The sequence below is a fragment of the Chiloscyllium plagiosum genome, unplaced genomic scaffold (genome assembly GCF_004010195.1).
Source record: "Chiloscyllium plagiosum isolate BGI_BamShark_2017 unplaced genomic scaffold, ASM401019v2 scaf_11386, whole genome shotgun sequence".
Taxonomy (NCBI): domain Eukaryota; kingdom Metazoa; phylum Chordata; class Chondrichthyes; order Orectolobiformes; family Hemiscylliidae; genus Chiloscyllium; species Chiloscyllium plagiosum.
In genome coordinates this window covers 38,673-55,490 of record NW_025215360.1, presented here as the reverse complement: position 1 = coordinate 55,490, position 16,818 = coordinate 38,673, and the positions used below count along the sequence as shown (strand labels likewise).

Here is a 16,818-nt window from a genome sequence, read left to right as displayed (position 1 = left end):
ATTAACTACTCCATGTGTCAGGATGTAGAATGTTCATCTCAAATATATTTTGAAGTGGTTATCTGGAACAGGAGGCATGTTTTTTTCTAAGTGTTTATCTTTTTGTCCAAATTGGAGGATAACACGTTTGTGTTTTGCTTCTAGTTGTCTTGAAAGAATAGGGCCTCAAACATTAGCTAACATTATTTGCACTAGTTGAATATAAAAAGCAAAGTTGTCATTCTCCTAGCGGACCATACGCTGTTCTTTCATTAAAGAGAGACAACTGGTGGTGGTTTAAGCTGAGGGTCGCCATGCTTCAGGTGAGGGAAGAGTTTGAGAAGGAGAGTCTTTCAAGGTAATCTCAGCCAGTGTGGGAATTGAACATGTTGCTTTGGTGTTACACTTTGGTGTTAAATCAGTTCAGTTACTGCAAGTATGATCTTGTTCCTTGAAATCCAACTTTCGTTTCTCAACTCTCAGATCCTATCCCCTGTTGTTTCTCTGATCTCTCTGTTACTTCTCATTTTCTTTCAAAAAGTTATTACTTGGTTACTGTCTTATGGTCTTGCTATTGCTTGCCTCAAATCTTTTCTTCCTGCAGAAAAGAAAGAACTGAGAGTATGACCCACTTCAAATGCAGAAGTCACAGAAAATGTGACATATGATGGTCTTTGCTGGAGGTCAGTTAGGTGAACCCCTGAAGAAATTTCCTTAGTAAAGTGGAAACAAGATGTTGGCCTGACTCCTAACGTTATTTTAAAGGCATAGTGTTTTAGATGGTTTTTTCCCTCGTAGAATAATTGCATGTCATCTCCTGTTTATATGAAAAGATTGAACTTTTTTTGCAATAATATGGAATATCTTATAAGTATTCAAACACTGTAGGAAAGATTAAACCAAATGCTTAACATCCGATTTGAGAAATACCTATTGAAGTGGAAACGTGCTGGTGAAATCCTAAGATAAGATAATTTCAAAACCACTGTGTGCGCAGCATAAGATTCACTTGGAGAAGTAGTCATAATTGTGTCAGACCTTTGTTTTAAAAGTAGTCAACAGTTATGAAATGTAATAGTCAATTTAAGATGGTATGTCTCGAACAAGATAGAAAACTCTATTAACTTTGAATTTGTTTCACAGCAGGAAAGTCTCTGTAAGTGATGGTGAAACACAGAAAAGCATAAAGCGGTTTGGGATCAGGGATGACAATCACATGACCCACAACTTGGGTGTGGTAAGCTTACACGATCTCATTCTCATTTCATTTTCTTTGTAAAGTCCTCATAGTAACAATGCTATCGTAGTCAAATTAAATTAATAATTTAAATTATAAGTTAATAATTTAGTTCTCCCTAATTGAGAATTCCAAAAGACAAGCGTTCACTTTTGAAAGGGGAAAGACACAAAAAAGACCTGTGTGGTAATGTTTTAATGCAGAAGATGGTGCATGTATGGAATGAGCTTCCAGAGGGAGGCTGGTACAATTACAGCTACTAGGTCAGATTTAGATTGTCTGGTTGGCACAGACAAGTTGGACTGTAGGGTCTGTTTCTGTGCTGCCTGACTCTGATTTTTGCTAATAGGCAACATGTGATCAGCATTTTAGAAGTTAAGTTCTAGAAATTACTGAATGATGGTATCATACAAATGCCTGTTTGGCTAATATCATATTTCTCTCTCTGCTATTTTAATGACGGAGGTAACTTATTTATTTAATAGTTTAATGCCTCTTAAAATGAGAAAAATTAATAGAATGCATTAAGATGTAGTTTCAGAGTTTATGCTGTTTTCTCTTGAGAGATACACATTTCTATGAACATTAAATATATTTTCAGGCTCCATTATTACTACCACTACTTGAAGTATGCAAAATGTTGTAAAGTGAACAGCTACACATGATACAGAGAAATCTTGATTATCGGCATTCGATTATCTGAATATAGGATTATCCGGCAAGATTGCAAGGCTCCAATGCTTGTTATCCAGCATTTGATTAACCAAATGAAATATACCCTGCCCGTGTCCTTTGGATAATCGAAGTTCCTCTGTATTTAGCAAAAAAGTTTGAAAAATTGCATTCGACAATAACATTGTAGTAAGAATTTGGAATTACTATTTCAGTGCAATAAGATCAAAGAGCACAAATGAAGTTAACTACTCATACTTAGAATAAAGTTCTATATATTTTTTGATGCATTTTTCAATTTGTCAAACTTTACCTCACCACAATGAAAATGTCAGGTACGTACCAAATAGTTTCCCAATATTTAGAACATCTGATGTTTTTTAGATTGTTTCATTTTTAAACTTAACTACTCAAATCGAAGATTTGTAAGTTTGTGTTGGCAACATGTTAGTTTAGGTTCATGTGGCTTTGATTCCATGAAGAGCCATTTTTCTACAAAACAACTTGACTTGTTAATTACCAGGTAAGGCCTTGTTGGAAACTAACTTACAAATCAATACAGAGAATCCTTCAGCATGGATTGATTAAGGAAGTTCAATTATTTAGTCACTAAATCAGTGATACAAAATGCTGAAGATGAGTAGGATATTTCTAACCGACTCCTGCATGACTAACCCTGATTCATCATTTAGTGTTTTCCTAACACTGATCTGACTCCTCTGGCCACTCCTTCCATTGCCTTCCACTCCGAAGAAAGTGGAACGGCAATGCCTGAAGATAGTGCTGTATGTATGGACTTTCAAGAAACAGTTAATAAAGTGCTATGCAATCCATTTGTTAGTAAAATTGAAGATCTACAAAACTCGTTGGCAAGTTAAAAAGATAGCAACAGACTTTAGGAGTAATTGGCAGACTGCTCAAATTTAGACACATATCGGATGTAACTTAATGCAGAGAAGTGTCAGGAGATACATTTTGGTAGGAAGAATGGAATGGGAACAGAGAGGCCTGGGAATATCCATGCACACATTTTAAAGGTGACCAGGTAAGTTCAGATGACTCTTAACACTTAAATCTTAACTCTTAAAAAGGCATTAGAATGAAAGGGTAAGGAAGTTGTCTAAATTTTTCTACAGTGCTGGTTAAGTCCAGCTGGAATATTTTGCAAGTTCTCAATACTGAGTTTCAGGAAGAACGTGAAGACTTGGAGAGGGTTCAAAGTAAGTTTATTAAAATGTTACCAGAGATGAGAAATTTGGTTACGTGGAGAGACGAGAGAAGCCAGAGTGTTCCCTTTAGAACAGGTAAAGCTAAGGGAAGCATTAATGGAGATGTTGAAAATTATGAAGAGTTTGATTAGAGTAAATAACAATAAGCTTTCCAATGACAGAACAATCTGTAACAAAAGGACACAGATTTATGGCAATGACAAAAGAACAAGAGAAGCTATGTAGGTATTATCTTTTGTACAATAAGTGATAATAAACAGAAATACACTGCCTGAAAGGATGATAGAAACATATTTGATAATTTTCTATATTGTAAATACTTATAGGAAAATTAGCTCCAGAAGTAGCAGAGCAATGGGATAGATATTTTGAGTTACTACAGATATAATTATGACCCTTGTAGACCATACTGGGTCAGGTGAAAGCTTTTCTGTTCTAAAGGACATTATTGAATTAGTTTGATTTTTGTGATGATCCAACGGTTTCCTGTCACTTTCTTTTGCAGATTTCAATTTTTTAAAAATTCCAGATTTATTTATTTGTCTTTTGAATAGCACAAATGTTCCTGGTGAGATTTGAACTTAAGCTTTTCTGAATCTTCAGTCAATTCCTCTGGATAATCACTGTTTAGGTTCTTAGTTTGAAATTCAGTTTCCTGTCTCAGTCTGTGAAATGAAGTTTGCAAGTTCTGTGTTGTACTTACCCTGTCAGATTTCTTTTTTGCACTGAGTGGCTAGGTTCACGAAAATGTCACCATCTAAACCACTTCTGTGATACTGTCCAGCCTGAAGTATAGATTGTCAATTAATTGGATAGCTCATTTCCACAGACCTTGCAGCTTGAAAGTCATACTGCATATACACAGGAGATAGAATCATTTTTGTTATAGACAGCAACAACACTTAATTGATCTGATAATGCTTCCTGCTGACGTTGCAGAAAGCAACCCAAAAAGAACTAGTAATAAGTGTGATGTGTCTTTCCCCCTTCTTAATGTCAGTATGAACCCAAGGCATCAGGTCAAACGGATGTCCAAGCATCTATCAGCTTTGATATCATGAAGCAGGATTCAGTCACATTGAAATATTTATTCATGAAGCAAATCAGTATGTAACAAGGCATCTGGATACACATATGAATAGGAAACGTTTAGAGAGAGATGGGCCAAGTCCTGGCAAACAGGACTTGGTTAGCTTAGGATATCTAGTCAGCATGGACAAGTTGGGCCAAAGGGTCTGTTTCCGTGCTGTACATCTCTATGACTCTAAGTGCACTGATTTTATTTGAAGTGCTGATCCAGTGAACTAGATAGTGAACTATGGAGGAAACGATTGGGAAAAATGAGAAAAAGTTTGGCAATTGAAAGTTAGGAAAGAAGTGGAATGCAGTATAGAACATTGTTGAGAATGTGACTGAAGCAGCTGAAGATTTGACAACAAAGATAATGCAGAAGACAATAGGGTGCACTGAGGCAGAGGTGAAAGCCGTGTGGGACAAGTGTTGAAGAATTGATCAAATTAAAATCTTGTGAGCCATGGAGGAATTTGTAAGTGATTACAATTTGAAATAAATGCAAATGGGAGACTGAACCAATGTTGCAAGCAAAGATGGATTAATGGAAGAGCAAATTTCATGTTGAACAGTTTTTGGATGTTTAAACTTTGAACAGATTCTAGTATTCATTGCTGGCCAGCATTGATAACCCATCCCCATTTGCCCTTTGAGAAGGTAGTGGTGAGCTGCCTTCTTAAATCGCTGCAGTCCACTTGCTGTGGGTTGACTCACAATGATCATAGGGAGGGAATTCCAGGATTTTGACCCAACGACTATGAAGGAACGGTGGTATTTTCAAAGTCAGGGTGGTGAGTGGCTTGGAGGGGAACTTGCAGGTGGTGGTGTTCCCAAATACCTGCTGCCCTTACCTCTTTGAGACAGAAGTGGTCGTGGGTTTGGAAGGTGCTGTCTCAGGATCTTTGGTGAATTTCTCTGGTGCATCTTGTAGATAGTACACACTGCTGTTAATGAGCGACGGTGGTGGAGGGATTGAATGTTTGTAGATGTGGTGCCAATCAAGTAGGTTGCTTTGTCCTGGATTGTGTCGAGCTTCTTGAATACTGTTGGAGGTGCACCCATCCAGGTACGTGGGGAGTATTCCATCACACTCCTGACTTGTGCCTTGTAGATGGTGGATAGACTTTAGGGTGTCAGGAGGTGAGTTACTTGCCGCAGTATCCCTCGTCTCTGACCTGCACTGTAGCCATTGTGTTTATATGGTGAGTCCAGTTGAATTTCTGGTCAATGGTAACCCCAAGGATGTTGACAGTGGGGGATTCAGTGATGGTAGTACAGCTGAATGTCAAGGAGTGGTGGTTAAGAGTGTCTCTTATTGGTGATGGTCATTGTCTGGCATTTGTGTGGCACAAGTGTTACTTGCCACTTGTCTACCCAAGCCTGAATATTGTCCAGATCTTGTTGCCTTTGAGCATGGACTGTTTCAGTATCTGAGGAGTCACGAATGGTGCTGACCACTGTGCAGTCATTGGCAAGCATCCCCACTTCTGACCTTATGACAGAGGGAAAGTCGTTGATGAAGTAGCTGAAGATTGTTGGGCTTAGGACACTACACTGAGGGACTCCTGTAGAGATGTCCTGGAGCTGAGATGACTGACCCTTCGCAACCACAACCATCTTCCTTTGTGCCAGGTATAACTTTAAGCTTTGGAGTGTTTGCCCCCGGTACCCATTGATCCCAGTTTTGCCAGGGCTCCATGATGCCATACTTGGTAAAATGTGGCCTTGATGTCAAGGGCTGTTACTCTCCCCTCATCTCTAGAATTCAGCTCTTTTGTCCATGTTTGAACCAAGGCTGTGATGAGATCGGGAGCCGAGTGACCCTGGCGAAACCCAAACTTGGTGTCACTGAGCAGGTGCTGCTTGATAGCACTGTGGATGGTACCTTCCATCACTTTACTGATGATGGAGAGTAGACTGGGTGGTAATTGGCTGGGTTTGGATTTGTCCTGCAATTTTGTGTACAGGACATACTGGGCAATTTTCCACATTGTCGGGTAGATGCCAGTGTTGTAACTGTACTGGAAGAACTTGGCTAGGGGAGTGGCAAGTTCTGGAGCTCAAGTCTTCAGTACTTTTACCGGAATGTTATCAGGGTCCATTGCCTTTGCAGTACCCAGTGTCTCCAGCCATTTCTTGATATCATGTGGAGCGAATTGAATTGGCTGGAGATTGGTATCTGTGCTGCTGGGGACCACTGGAGGAGCACGAGATGGATCATCCACTCGACACTTCTGAATGAAGATTGTTGTGAGTGCATCAGACTTATCTTTTGCTCTGATGTGCTGGGCTCCTCATCATTGAAGACAGGGATATTTGTGGAGCTACCTCCTCCAGTGAGTTGTTTAATTGTCCACCATCGTACTCAACTGGATGTGGAAGGACTGCAAAGCTTAGGTCTGATTTGTTGGTTGTGGGGTCACTTAGCTCTGTCTATCACTTCTGCTGCTTATGCTGTTTGGTGTGCAAATAGTCCTGTTTGGTAGCTTCACCAGGTTGACATATCATGTTTAGGTATGCCAGATGCTGCTCTTGTCTTCCCCCTGCACTCTCCATTAAACCAGGGTTGATCCCCTGGGTTGATGGTAATGGTTGCGTGGGGGATATTGCCAGGCCATGAGATTGTAGATTGTGCTGGAGTACATTCTGCTGCTGTTGATGGCCCACAGCACCTCATGGATGCCCAGTCTTGAGCTGCCAGATCCGTTTGAAGTCTGTCCCATTTAGCATGATAGTGCTACACAATACAATGGAGGTTATTCTCAACGTGAAGGCAGGGCTTCATCTCCACAAGGACAGTGCGGTGGTCACTTCTGCAGCCTGCAAGATTAGTAAGGTTGAGGTCAAGTATGTTTTTTTTCTCTTGTTAGTTCCTTTCCCACCTGCTGCAGACCCAATCTAGCAGTTATATCCTTTAGGACCTGACCAGCTCGATCAGTAAAGTTGCTGCTGAGCCACCGTTGGTGGTGGACATTGAAATCCCCCACCCAGAGTACCTTTTGTGCCCTTGCCATCCTCCAGTGCTTCCTCCAAGTGTTGTTCAACATAGAGGAGTACTGATTCATCAGTCAAAGGAGGATGGTATGTGCTAACCAGTAAGAGGTTTCCTTGCCTATGTTTAACCTGAAGTCCAAAGTCGATGTCAAGAACTCCCAGGACAAAGCCCGCCCGGCTGTGCTGCCACCTCTACTGAGTCTGTCCCTCAAATGGGATAGTACATATCCAGGGATAGTAATGGTGGTGTCTGGGACATTATCTGTAAGGCATGATTCCATAGGAATGATTGTCAGACTGTTGCTTGACTAGTCTGTGAGAGAACTTTCCCAATTTTTTTTATATAGGATACTGAAGAGTTGGAAGTAAGTAGCCACGGTGATGAAATATTATTTGAAGTTCAAACCAGGATCAAACAGGAACTGAGTTTTACATGGCATGGTTTAGATTGAGTGAATGGAGAGAGGAGTGAATGAACTGAGTGGCAAAAAAAGTCAAATGTGTTGTGGATGCTGACGGGGATAGATTCAATCTTCTCAATACTCAGCTGCTAGAATTTGTGACTATACTACAAAATAATGTTTGGCAAACAGCTAGAGGTGATTTTACAGTAAAAAAAAAGAAATGGAATTAGATCCAAACATTGAAAAAGTTATAAAGGAAGTTTATCCATGCATACATGTAATGTCACTTGGGGCAAAAAAAAATGGTCTTTTTGGGTCAAGAGACCAAAGTATGCTATAACTTGATGTGATCGATCCAATAATAGATAAAACATTAGGCTCGTTTTGAATCAGGCAATGATTTTAATTTGAGCTAGCAAAGATGAGTGACATATCAGCAGGGATAGCATGATTGTGCGTTGATGTTTGACGACTTAAGAGTGAGCACATCAAAGGCAAAAAGAACAGTATAGCAGCTTGAAAATGTTCTTTAGAAAATGAATTTGTGATCACCAAAATAGTTACTTTACTTCCATAAACAGTAATATTATATTGATAAGTAGTCTATAAGAGCCAAGGTGTGTGATGTAACATTTTGCAATGCTATTGTATCACTGTGTTTTATTTGTCCACAATTGTTGCTATTTTAAATCATTAATGTTAGTTGATAATGAATTTTACCATTTTATTAAAATAACAACTCTGAAACAAACTGAAACCAGAAAGACATCAAATTAACATAATAGATGTTTATAACTAATCTTTCTGTAATCCTGTCTAGGTGGATGCAACGTCAGTGAGACAAATTGATCGACTTAGAGCTGCTAGTGGGATCATGCAAGAAGAGCTGAGAAATCATAATGGCATTCTGTATCCTACTGCACGTGGGCTTAGAAATGAGAAGGAGCAAGAGGCTGCAGTTGCAATGACCAGCCTAGGATTTATGACTGATAGAATGCCTGATTTGAATTATAAATCACATCCGCCAGAAACCCTAGAAAATGGCAGTGGCTGCACAAAGCCTCATGAAAGCTTTAGCACCCTGTACAAATCACCACCTGGACTACAAAATGCTGCTGGTGCAAGAAGTGAACCATTGGGTTTAGAAGGATCTTCAGCTGGTAAACAAACACCAGTGAATGGAACTGGTCCAAGTTATTTGCGGCTTCCGTGGGTTAGCCCATACATGGAGAGTCCAGCACCAGGGATGTATCCATTTGTGGAATCACCAAGCAAATACTCAATGAACATGTATAAAACATGCTTGATACCTTCCCAGAATTCTTATGGCTTACCACAACACATCTCCTATTCACCTGTCTGTAGTCACAGCGATCGCTTCTTGTACATACCACCTCCACACTACGGTTTGCCTCACATCCCATCATCTCTTCCTTCTCCACTAAGGATTACACCAGCTGCAACATCACCCATAATGTCTTCAATGGTTCATTGTCCTGATAAATGCCTGTCAGGAATAATGACGGGAAATCCTAGATTGCAAGTTGATCCACAAATTTTGACGCATCAAATATCGAGCAGCAAGAAAACAAGGATTGCAGCTAATGAAAAGGCAAATACTAGTAGTATTCCTGCAGATCCTGCTTCACTGTTGCAATCTCCTAAACCACCTGCCCGGCTTCATCTTTCCTCATCACAGATTGGAGAGAGCTCTTCTGAATTCCAGAAACATCTTGCCAGACTATCTGGTCCTTCTCCTTCAATGGCACTTCCTCATGGTTATTTAAGCCTAAGCAGTGAATTTGCTTCTCCTGCACGATCAACGAACAGCAAAAATTCAAAACCAACAGAATCTGGGGATAGCTTGCAACAAACAGTTACACATTCACGAAGCTCTCAGCCTGAACAAAAAGCTACCAAGTCTCCATTACAGCAAGAAACACAGACGCCCACGAAAGACTGCAGTGAGAAGCCTTTAGATCTGTCTTCTAAAGTAGGTTGTAGTGAGACCTCAAGTGATCAGGTATCCAAGACTGAGAGTGCTGATAAGGTGGTGCCAGTATCAGCAGCTGGCAAATGGCGCAACAATTCCTCATTGTCTAGCAAGGAAACATTTCCTAGCAGGGAAAGTCATTCTGAAGTTTCAGCAATTTCAATACATAATGAACTCACTATTGAAAGACCTGCTATTATCAACAAATTGCACTCAACCTGGGCCATTCCTGGTTCTAGTTCTCCTGGTGACCATCAAACTAGTAGTATATTGGTGAGCAATAAAACACTAGAGCGTATAATTCCTCATCAGAGAAGTTCCTCATGCCCTAGAATTGGGAGTTCCAATGGTTCTGTCAATCATATTCCAGGTCCAGTGTCTGGATTGGGCAGACCTGCTTCTGCTTCACCATCACCAAATGTTAGTACTGAATGGGGTCACTCTGAGAAGGCTCATAGAAATAACTCTTCAAATAAAACATCTGTGATTCACCAAACAGGGCAGTCCTCTCCAGTACCCAGCCAGCAGTCCACTAAAGGGACTAAAGGTGGTTGTCAGGATTTTGCATCACATTCAACTGAAAGTGGCCATTCATCAGGTTCGATATTTCTCACTCCAAACGAGACATTTTTATCCCCACCTTTACCATATCCAAACAGATATTTCACCTACTCCACACCTGAAGGAATCTCCATTGGCCACCTTCCTTTACCCGATAAAGGACTTGTGTTTCCCCATCCTGCTTTATTGCCTAATGGCAATTTGTATGCAGGAAACTTGGCGCCAAAGCATAGACTTTCTTATACCAGCTTGCCAACATGCAGAGGTGAATACACCGTGTTTCACAACACACAAAATTTGATCAACCCTATAATTTCATCACTCACTTCACAAGAAGAGAAAAGGAGTGAAGGAGCACAACGGCGATCTAGGTCACATGATCGACTTCGATGTCATGAAGAGCCGATTAACAGAGGGAAACCAACAGAAATTTCACAGAAATCAAATGCAACTCAGTTACATGTTTCCATTGGACCTGAGGTCTCATGTTCTAATCCAAAGAATCATGGCAAAATGTTTGCCAAAGATTACAAGGATAAACCCTTAATCGTGGAACACAATGATCAATGGGGAAAAGTTGAAGCAAAAGCATCTAAAAAGAGCATCCTGCCAGAAGGAAGCAACAAACAATATTTTATGAAAGAAATTGATGAGCAAACAGTTGACTCTGTGGAAGCCATCGCCAAGCAAGATAGTGTCCAAAAAGACAAAGATGTTCTCAAGGCAGTAGAGTTTTGTAGCTCATCACAGGGTCAATGTTTACCAAATCAGAACTTAAACAAAGATTTTATTTCAGACTGCCAAAGTAAGGAGAGTACAACAGTTCAGTTGATCACTGATCTATCGGACGGTGGTCGCATCATTGATAGTGTTCCCACAACTATGGGTAATATAAATACCAATAAGGAATTTGGTGCTGAAGCTGAGCAGTTTTTGGCTCAATTGAATCACAGTGATACCAAAGACAGAACTGATGACTTGGACATAGCAGCTGCTAAATTTATGAAGCCAAAAAAGTCTAATCTAACAAAGCGAATTGCCAACTCAGCTGGGTATGTGGGAGATAAATTTAAGTGTGTCACAACAGAACTGTATGCCGATTCTAGCCAGCTAAGTCGAGAACAACGAGCACTACAGGTGAGTCGCTGACTTATTTGTCAGTAGCTAATATATTAAATTGTTACAAGGCTGGGTAAGATCTTTTGACTTTTAATATTTTATACTCTCAATGGGTGAGAAAACTTTTGTGAAATTCAGAGAAGGGCTTTATGAGATTTTTGGTTTAATTTATATGCAGTGCTATGCTGTTGATTATTATGAGTGTGCAAGTGATGATGCTTAGCAGCAGTTAAATCTAAATTGTCCTGGGGATACTGGTGATACCAACAAGGCAATGTTTATTGCTCCTCTTAATTGTCATGAGTGTATTAAGGGACTTGAATCACATTTAGCAAAGTAGGAAATGTAATAACAGAACATTAGTTTTCCTGGTAATTTTAGCTATATTATTGAATATTTTGGATACATTTTCTCAAATTGCCACAGCGGAATTGAACTTGAGACTTGCTGGTTTCTATTCTGTTATCCTAATACTGGACCATTGTACCCATATAATGTTGTACCTTGTTCCAGAAACTTTGCACATTTTGCCAGCAGTCTTGTGACTTTGCGCTATTGACTTTGCATGCCCTTTATATTTCACTATTTGTAGTCTTCTGTATAATCCAGTCATCCCAATAAAATATATGATTTCAAGAAAAAAAAACACTAGGGAAAGGTTGATATATATACATGCCTGTGTATTAAAAAAATGGATGGTCTGGCGTATGTGTTCTAGACTTGTATATTGTCACGTTTTGGCTTTGTCCTTTGTATTCTTGGTTATGCTGCTCATTCAATTGAATTTTGTAATTGGATACACTTGTAATCATCCCAATAGATGCTCTTGTTATACTTGTGTAGCATGTTCAAATGTTAGACATTGTTTCCTGTATCATTCTTGCACCATAGCGTCAAACCAAGATGTAGTAGGAGTAAACCCAATTAGTAATACCATCGTCAACAGGCCTGCAAAGATGAGCTGTCCCCCTGTTATAGTGACACTGTGTGTATGTGTGTGTGTGTGTGTATTGATCTGCCAGCTATGGTATGAGCAAGGTGAATCCCTTCCTCTTCCTCTTCATGCTTCTTTGCTTTGTTTCACACATTTGTGTTCAGCATTCTGTACATAATTGTATGTGTGAGGTGTTCAGTAAGCATTGCAGATTTACACACTTTTTGATAGGTATTAAGCTTCTTAATTTTCATTCTTGTTGTGAAATATTGGTTTATGTCTGTAAAAATGAATGAAAAAGTTCCCCACTGAGTGATCATTTTGATTGAATAGATGGAAGGATTATCACAAGAGGACAGTATTTTATATCAGCCTGCTGCTTACTGTGAGGTCAGTTCTTAAGATTTTTCTCAGATTGTTTTAACTAAAATAAAAGAACTGTTAAATGTTTTTTGTTAACAAAGTTTTAGCAGTGAGTCAATAGCCCCAAGATGAGTGTACAAGCTACATTCCTTGTGTTGTGTTGAAACTCTCCAGCATGTTACAAGATTGTATGCAACAGAAATGTACTGTTTTTTTAAAAAACTACAATATTCTCTCTTTCTCATGGAGACACTATAGCTATTCATTTTAATAAATAGCCCATCAGTACAAATTAACGCTATTCAGTGTTTTAGAAAAAAAACCTTCCAATGGGCATAAAGTACAGATGTGAAAATATTGTTTTATTAACATAATATGTTATTATTTCATCTTATCATTTATGGTTTTAGCGTGCTATGATGCGCTTCTCTGAACTTGAGATGAAGCAACGGGATGATAAAGTTTCTGAAGAATCATTAGAGGACAATAAATTAAGTGACACTGACTGCAGCAACCTCACTGGAAAAAGGGAAAAGAAGTCAAAGGGAGATTCAGAAGAAGAGAATATTTCTGTGGAAAATTTTGAAGGTGAGTGATATCAGCCGCTGCAATGTTATTTGAACATTAAAAAAGGTTAGAATCTTCTCCTAATAATTAGTATATTTAGCATCCCATGAAGAGTCATTTTCTTATTGATTGTGATCAAATAACTCATTCATCTTGATAAAGTGATATAATGAAAAGTGTAGTATGTCTCCAAAGCCATTTATAAAATTGAATAATGAAATGGTTAGAGCTGTTTATTCTTTTCTAATCATGTTGTATTCTATGTAAACATATTAGAACCTTTTTATTATTTATGCATGGACATTGCCAGCTAGCCCAGCATTTATTGCCCAAACCAAATTGCTCTGAAGAATGTGGTGGTGAGCTGCTTTCTTGAACAGCTGCAATCCATTTGGTGTAGATCCACAATTCTGTTAGGGAGATGTTCCAGAGTTTTGATCCAGTGACACTAAAGCAATAGCAATATATTTCAAAGTAGAATGGTGAGAGGCTTGGAGGAGAACTTGCAGCTAGTGGTGTTTCCATGCCTCTGATGCCCTTATCCTCAATTGTAGTGGTTGTGAGTTTGGAAGGTCCTGATATGGAGACTTGATAAATTTCAACAGAACATCTTGTAGATCACTCAACTGATTTTTTGGTTGGCAAGATTAACGTTTGAGGAAAGACTGGATCAGTTAGGATGATGTTCACTGAAGTTTAGAAGAATAGGAGGATCTCATAAAAACCCAAAAAATGCTAACAGGACTGGACAGGCTAAACACTGGAACAATACTTCGAATGACCAGGGTGACTGTCTAAGGATATAGGGTAAGCCATTTAGAACTAAGATGAGGAGAAATTTCTTCTGCCAGAGAATGGTGAACCTTTGGAATTCTCTGTCATAGAAAGTGACCGAGGCCAAAATTTTGAATGTTTTCAAAAAGGAGTTACATGTGGAGTTAAAAGCATCAAAGGGTACAGGGAGAGAAGTGGGAATAGGGTACTGAATTAGATGATCAATCATGATGTTGGATGGTGGAGCAGGCTTAAAGGGCTGACTGGCCTACTCTTGCTATGTTTCTATGATTATAAATGGCACAGACTGCTACTATTGTCCATTGGTGGTGGAGGGAATGCCTGTTTGTGGATGGGGTGCCATTAACGCAGATGCTTTGTCCTGGATGGTGTCAAACTGTCAAGCCTAGGACTCTTCTCTGAAGAGCTCCTGCCAAAAGGCCTGGAATTGAGATTACTGATTACCAACAACCACAACCATCTTTTTTTGTGCGAGGTGTGACTTTAATAAGTATCTATAAAAGTACGTACAATTTTAGGGTCTAATAATGTTCCTCGGACAATGAAACTCCATATTTAATTAACAATTGAGAAAGTGTTACTTTTTACTCAGAAGAGTAAATAGAAGTTTCAGACAGTTATCTCTGAACTTCTCTGAATTAAGTATTCTTGCTACTGGCTTTGATGTTTTCCACATAAACATAGAGATGTACAGCACAGAAACAGACCCTTCGGTCCAACCCGTCCATGCCGACAGATATCCCAAACCAATCTAGTCCCATTTACCAGCACTTGGCTCATATCCCTTTAAACCCTTCCTATTCATACATCCATCCAGATGCTTTTTTAAATGTTGCAATTGTACCAGCCTCCACCACTTCCTCTGGCAGCTCATTCCATACACATTCCACCCTTTGGCCTAAAAAATTGCCCTTTAGGTCTCTTTTATATCGCCATTGAGAAAGCTGGCATTTAATGCCATCTAACTGCCCCTTTTGAAGATGCTGTTGGGTCACTTTGTTAAATGTAACTGAATGGTTTGCTAGGCTATTACAGAAGGCAGGTGATCTTCAATCTCACTGCTGAGAGTCTGAGCACATAAGTAGGAATGGGCGGGTGAGGATAGCAGATTTCTCCCTGAAAGGCATCAATTAACCATGTGTGCTTACTACAATTCAGTAGATTTGTGGTCACCATTACGGACACTACCATTTTATAAAGAAAATTTTATTAATTTAATTAATTAAATGCAAATTCGGATCTGAATTTCTCTCTACAGATCAATATTCCAGCCAAGACACTAGGTCAGTAATGTAACCACTATATTACAGCTACTCCAACTCCTTCACATTCAGCATCAATTCGAAGTATCAGTAAGTTGTTCGATGCATTGGCACTTGTTGTACTTAAAGAAGGGGAGCATCTGCACATTTCTTTCAAAGTCTTGGAGGCGTGGGGTGAAGTGGTCAGTGCAACAGTGAGGATAAGGCTGATAGTGGATCTTCCCAATACTTCCACCACTTTTTATAATCCCATTTTCATCAACAGGAAAGTTCCCTGATGTGTTGCTGCTCTGCTAACTATCTGCAGTGTGATACTGTTTGCTGACTCTGGGAAAAAGAGACGGATTCACGATGTCTAATAATGAGAAAGGCTATTCCCAACGTCTGGGAATGAGACGGGCTGTTCCTAACATCTGGGACCGAGACAGGCTTTTCCAGGTTTCTACAACTGAGGCGGTCTGTTCCCAGTATCTGGGAATAAGACAGGCTGTTCCCAATGTCTGGGACTGGGACGAGTTGTTCCCAGTGTCTAAGACAGGTACGAACCATTCCTAGCATCTGAGTAAGGAAAACTATTAAAAGCACTGATGCTGAGAAATGCCAGCTACCCCTTACATAGACATTGGAGACAGTGTGACTCTTAACCAAAGGAAACCCTTGCAGGTTAAGATGATGTAGAATTCACTGCCAGTTGTGTGGATGTCAGTTTGCAATGTAGAGTGATGCCAATAATGTGGTTCAACTCCCATTATGGCTGAGGCTAACATGAGGGACTCTCTTTCTCAACTTCACCCTTCGCCCTCATGTTAAACCACCATCCGTCATCTCTTTCTAATGATAGCACGGCATTACAGTCTAGTAGGACTATGACTACTTTACCTTTACCTGCCTTTCAGACATCTGCACTTAAGACATTGAAGGAACTACCAGCAGTCAGCAGTTCATGTGCCATCAGCTCAATTACCTTTCATCGTAACTAGGGGAGCGTACACACTGATGGCTTTTCACCAATGGTTTGCATGGGACAAGGATACAACTACAAAAGATGGCCTTGATCTCAACAACTTAGAGGTATTTTAGGCACACACATCAAGTAAGTCCTTATTATCTTTCAGACCCTCTAAATGTTTGATGGAACAGAAGCAGCATTCATTCAAAACCCTTAACTCCTTCACTGAAAGATCATATTCATCTTAGTCGTAAAACAAAAAAGTCATAGTAACAAACATTCACAGTTCGACAAGTCAACATTTCAAACTGTGTGCTCATGTAGCCCTACTAGTAAACCTTCTCAACTTCTGCAAGAGAAGAATGTACACAGTAAGCTTAAATATGTGGTAGTGGTAGGATTGGTGCCTGGTGCTCGGCTCCTGACCCCACTGGATAAGCAAACAACCAAGCTGACAGGGAGAGTAATGAGTCCATTCTTGTACAGAAGGGAAATTAGATTAATGCAGTCAGCTAATGAGAAAGTCTTTAATCTGCTGCTCCTGCCTACACATGAAGTAGCAACATCTTAAAAACATCTAGTTGACAGCTCGTGACACTACAAAGTCTTTATGATTTTCCATGTAGCCTCTGAATCCCACTTCCAAGAAGAGCTACATTCTCCTAATCCATCTCTTGCACCACCTCCAG

General features: G+C 39.7%; 1 protein-coding gene across 1 annotated transcript in view; it reads left to right on the top strand.

The window, feature by feature from the left end:
• Positions 1-16,818, top strand: part of LOC122548308 (BCL-6 corepressor-like) — a gene marked incomplete at its 3' end in the record, with an annotated part of 82,376 nt that overhangs the window by 52,776 nt on the left and 12,782 nt on the right. The window contains exons 3-6 of the mRNA XM_043686834.1: positions 1,123-1,216; positions 8,407-11,277; positions 12,527-12,583; positions 12,967-13,144. Coding sequence (XP_043542769.1) covers positions 1,123-1,216; positions 8,407-11,277; positions 12,527-12,583; positions 12,967-13,144 — 3,200 coding nt within the window. The remainder of the gene's footprint in view (positions 1-1,122; positions 1,217-8,406; positions 11,278-12,526; positions 12,584-12,966; positions 13,145-16,818) is intronic.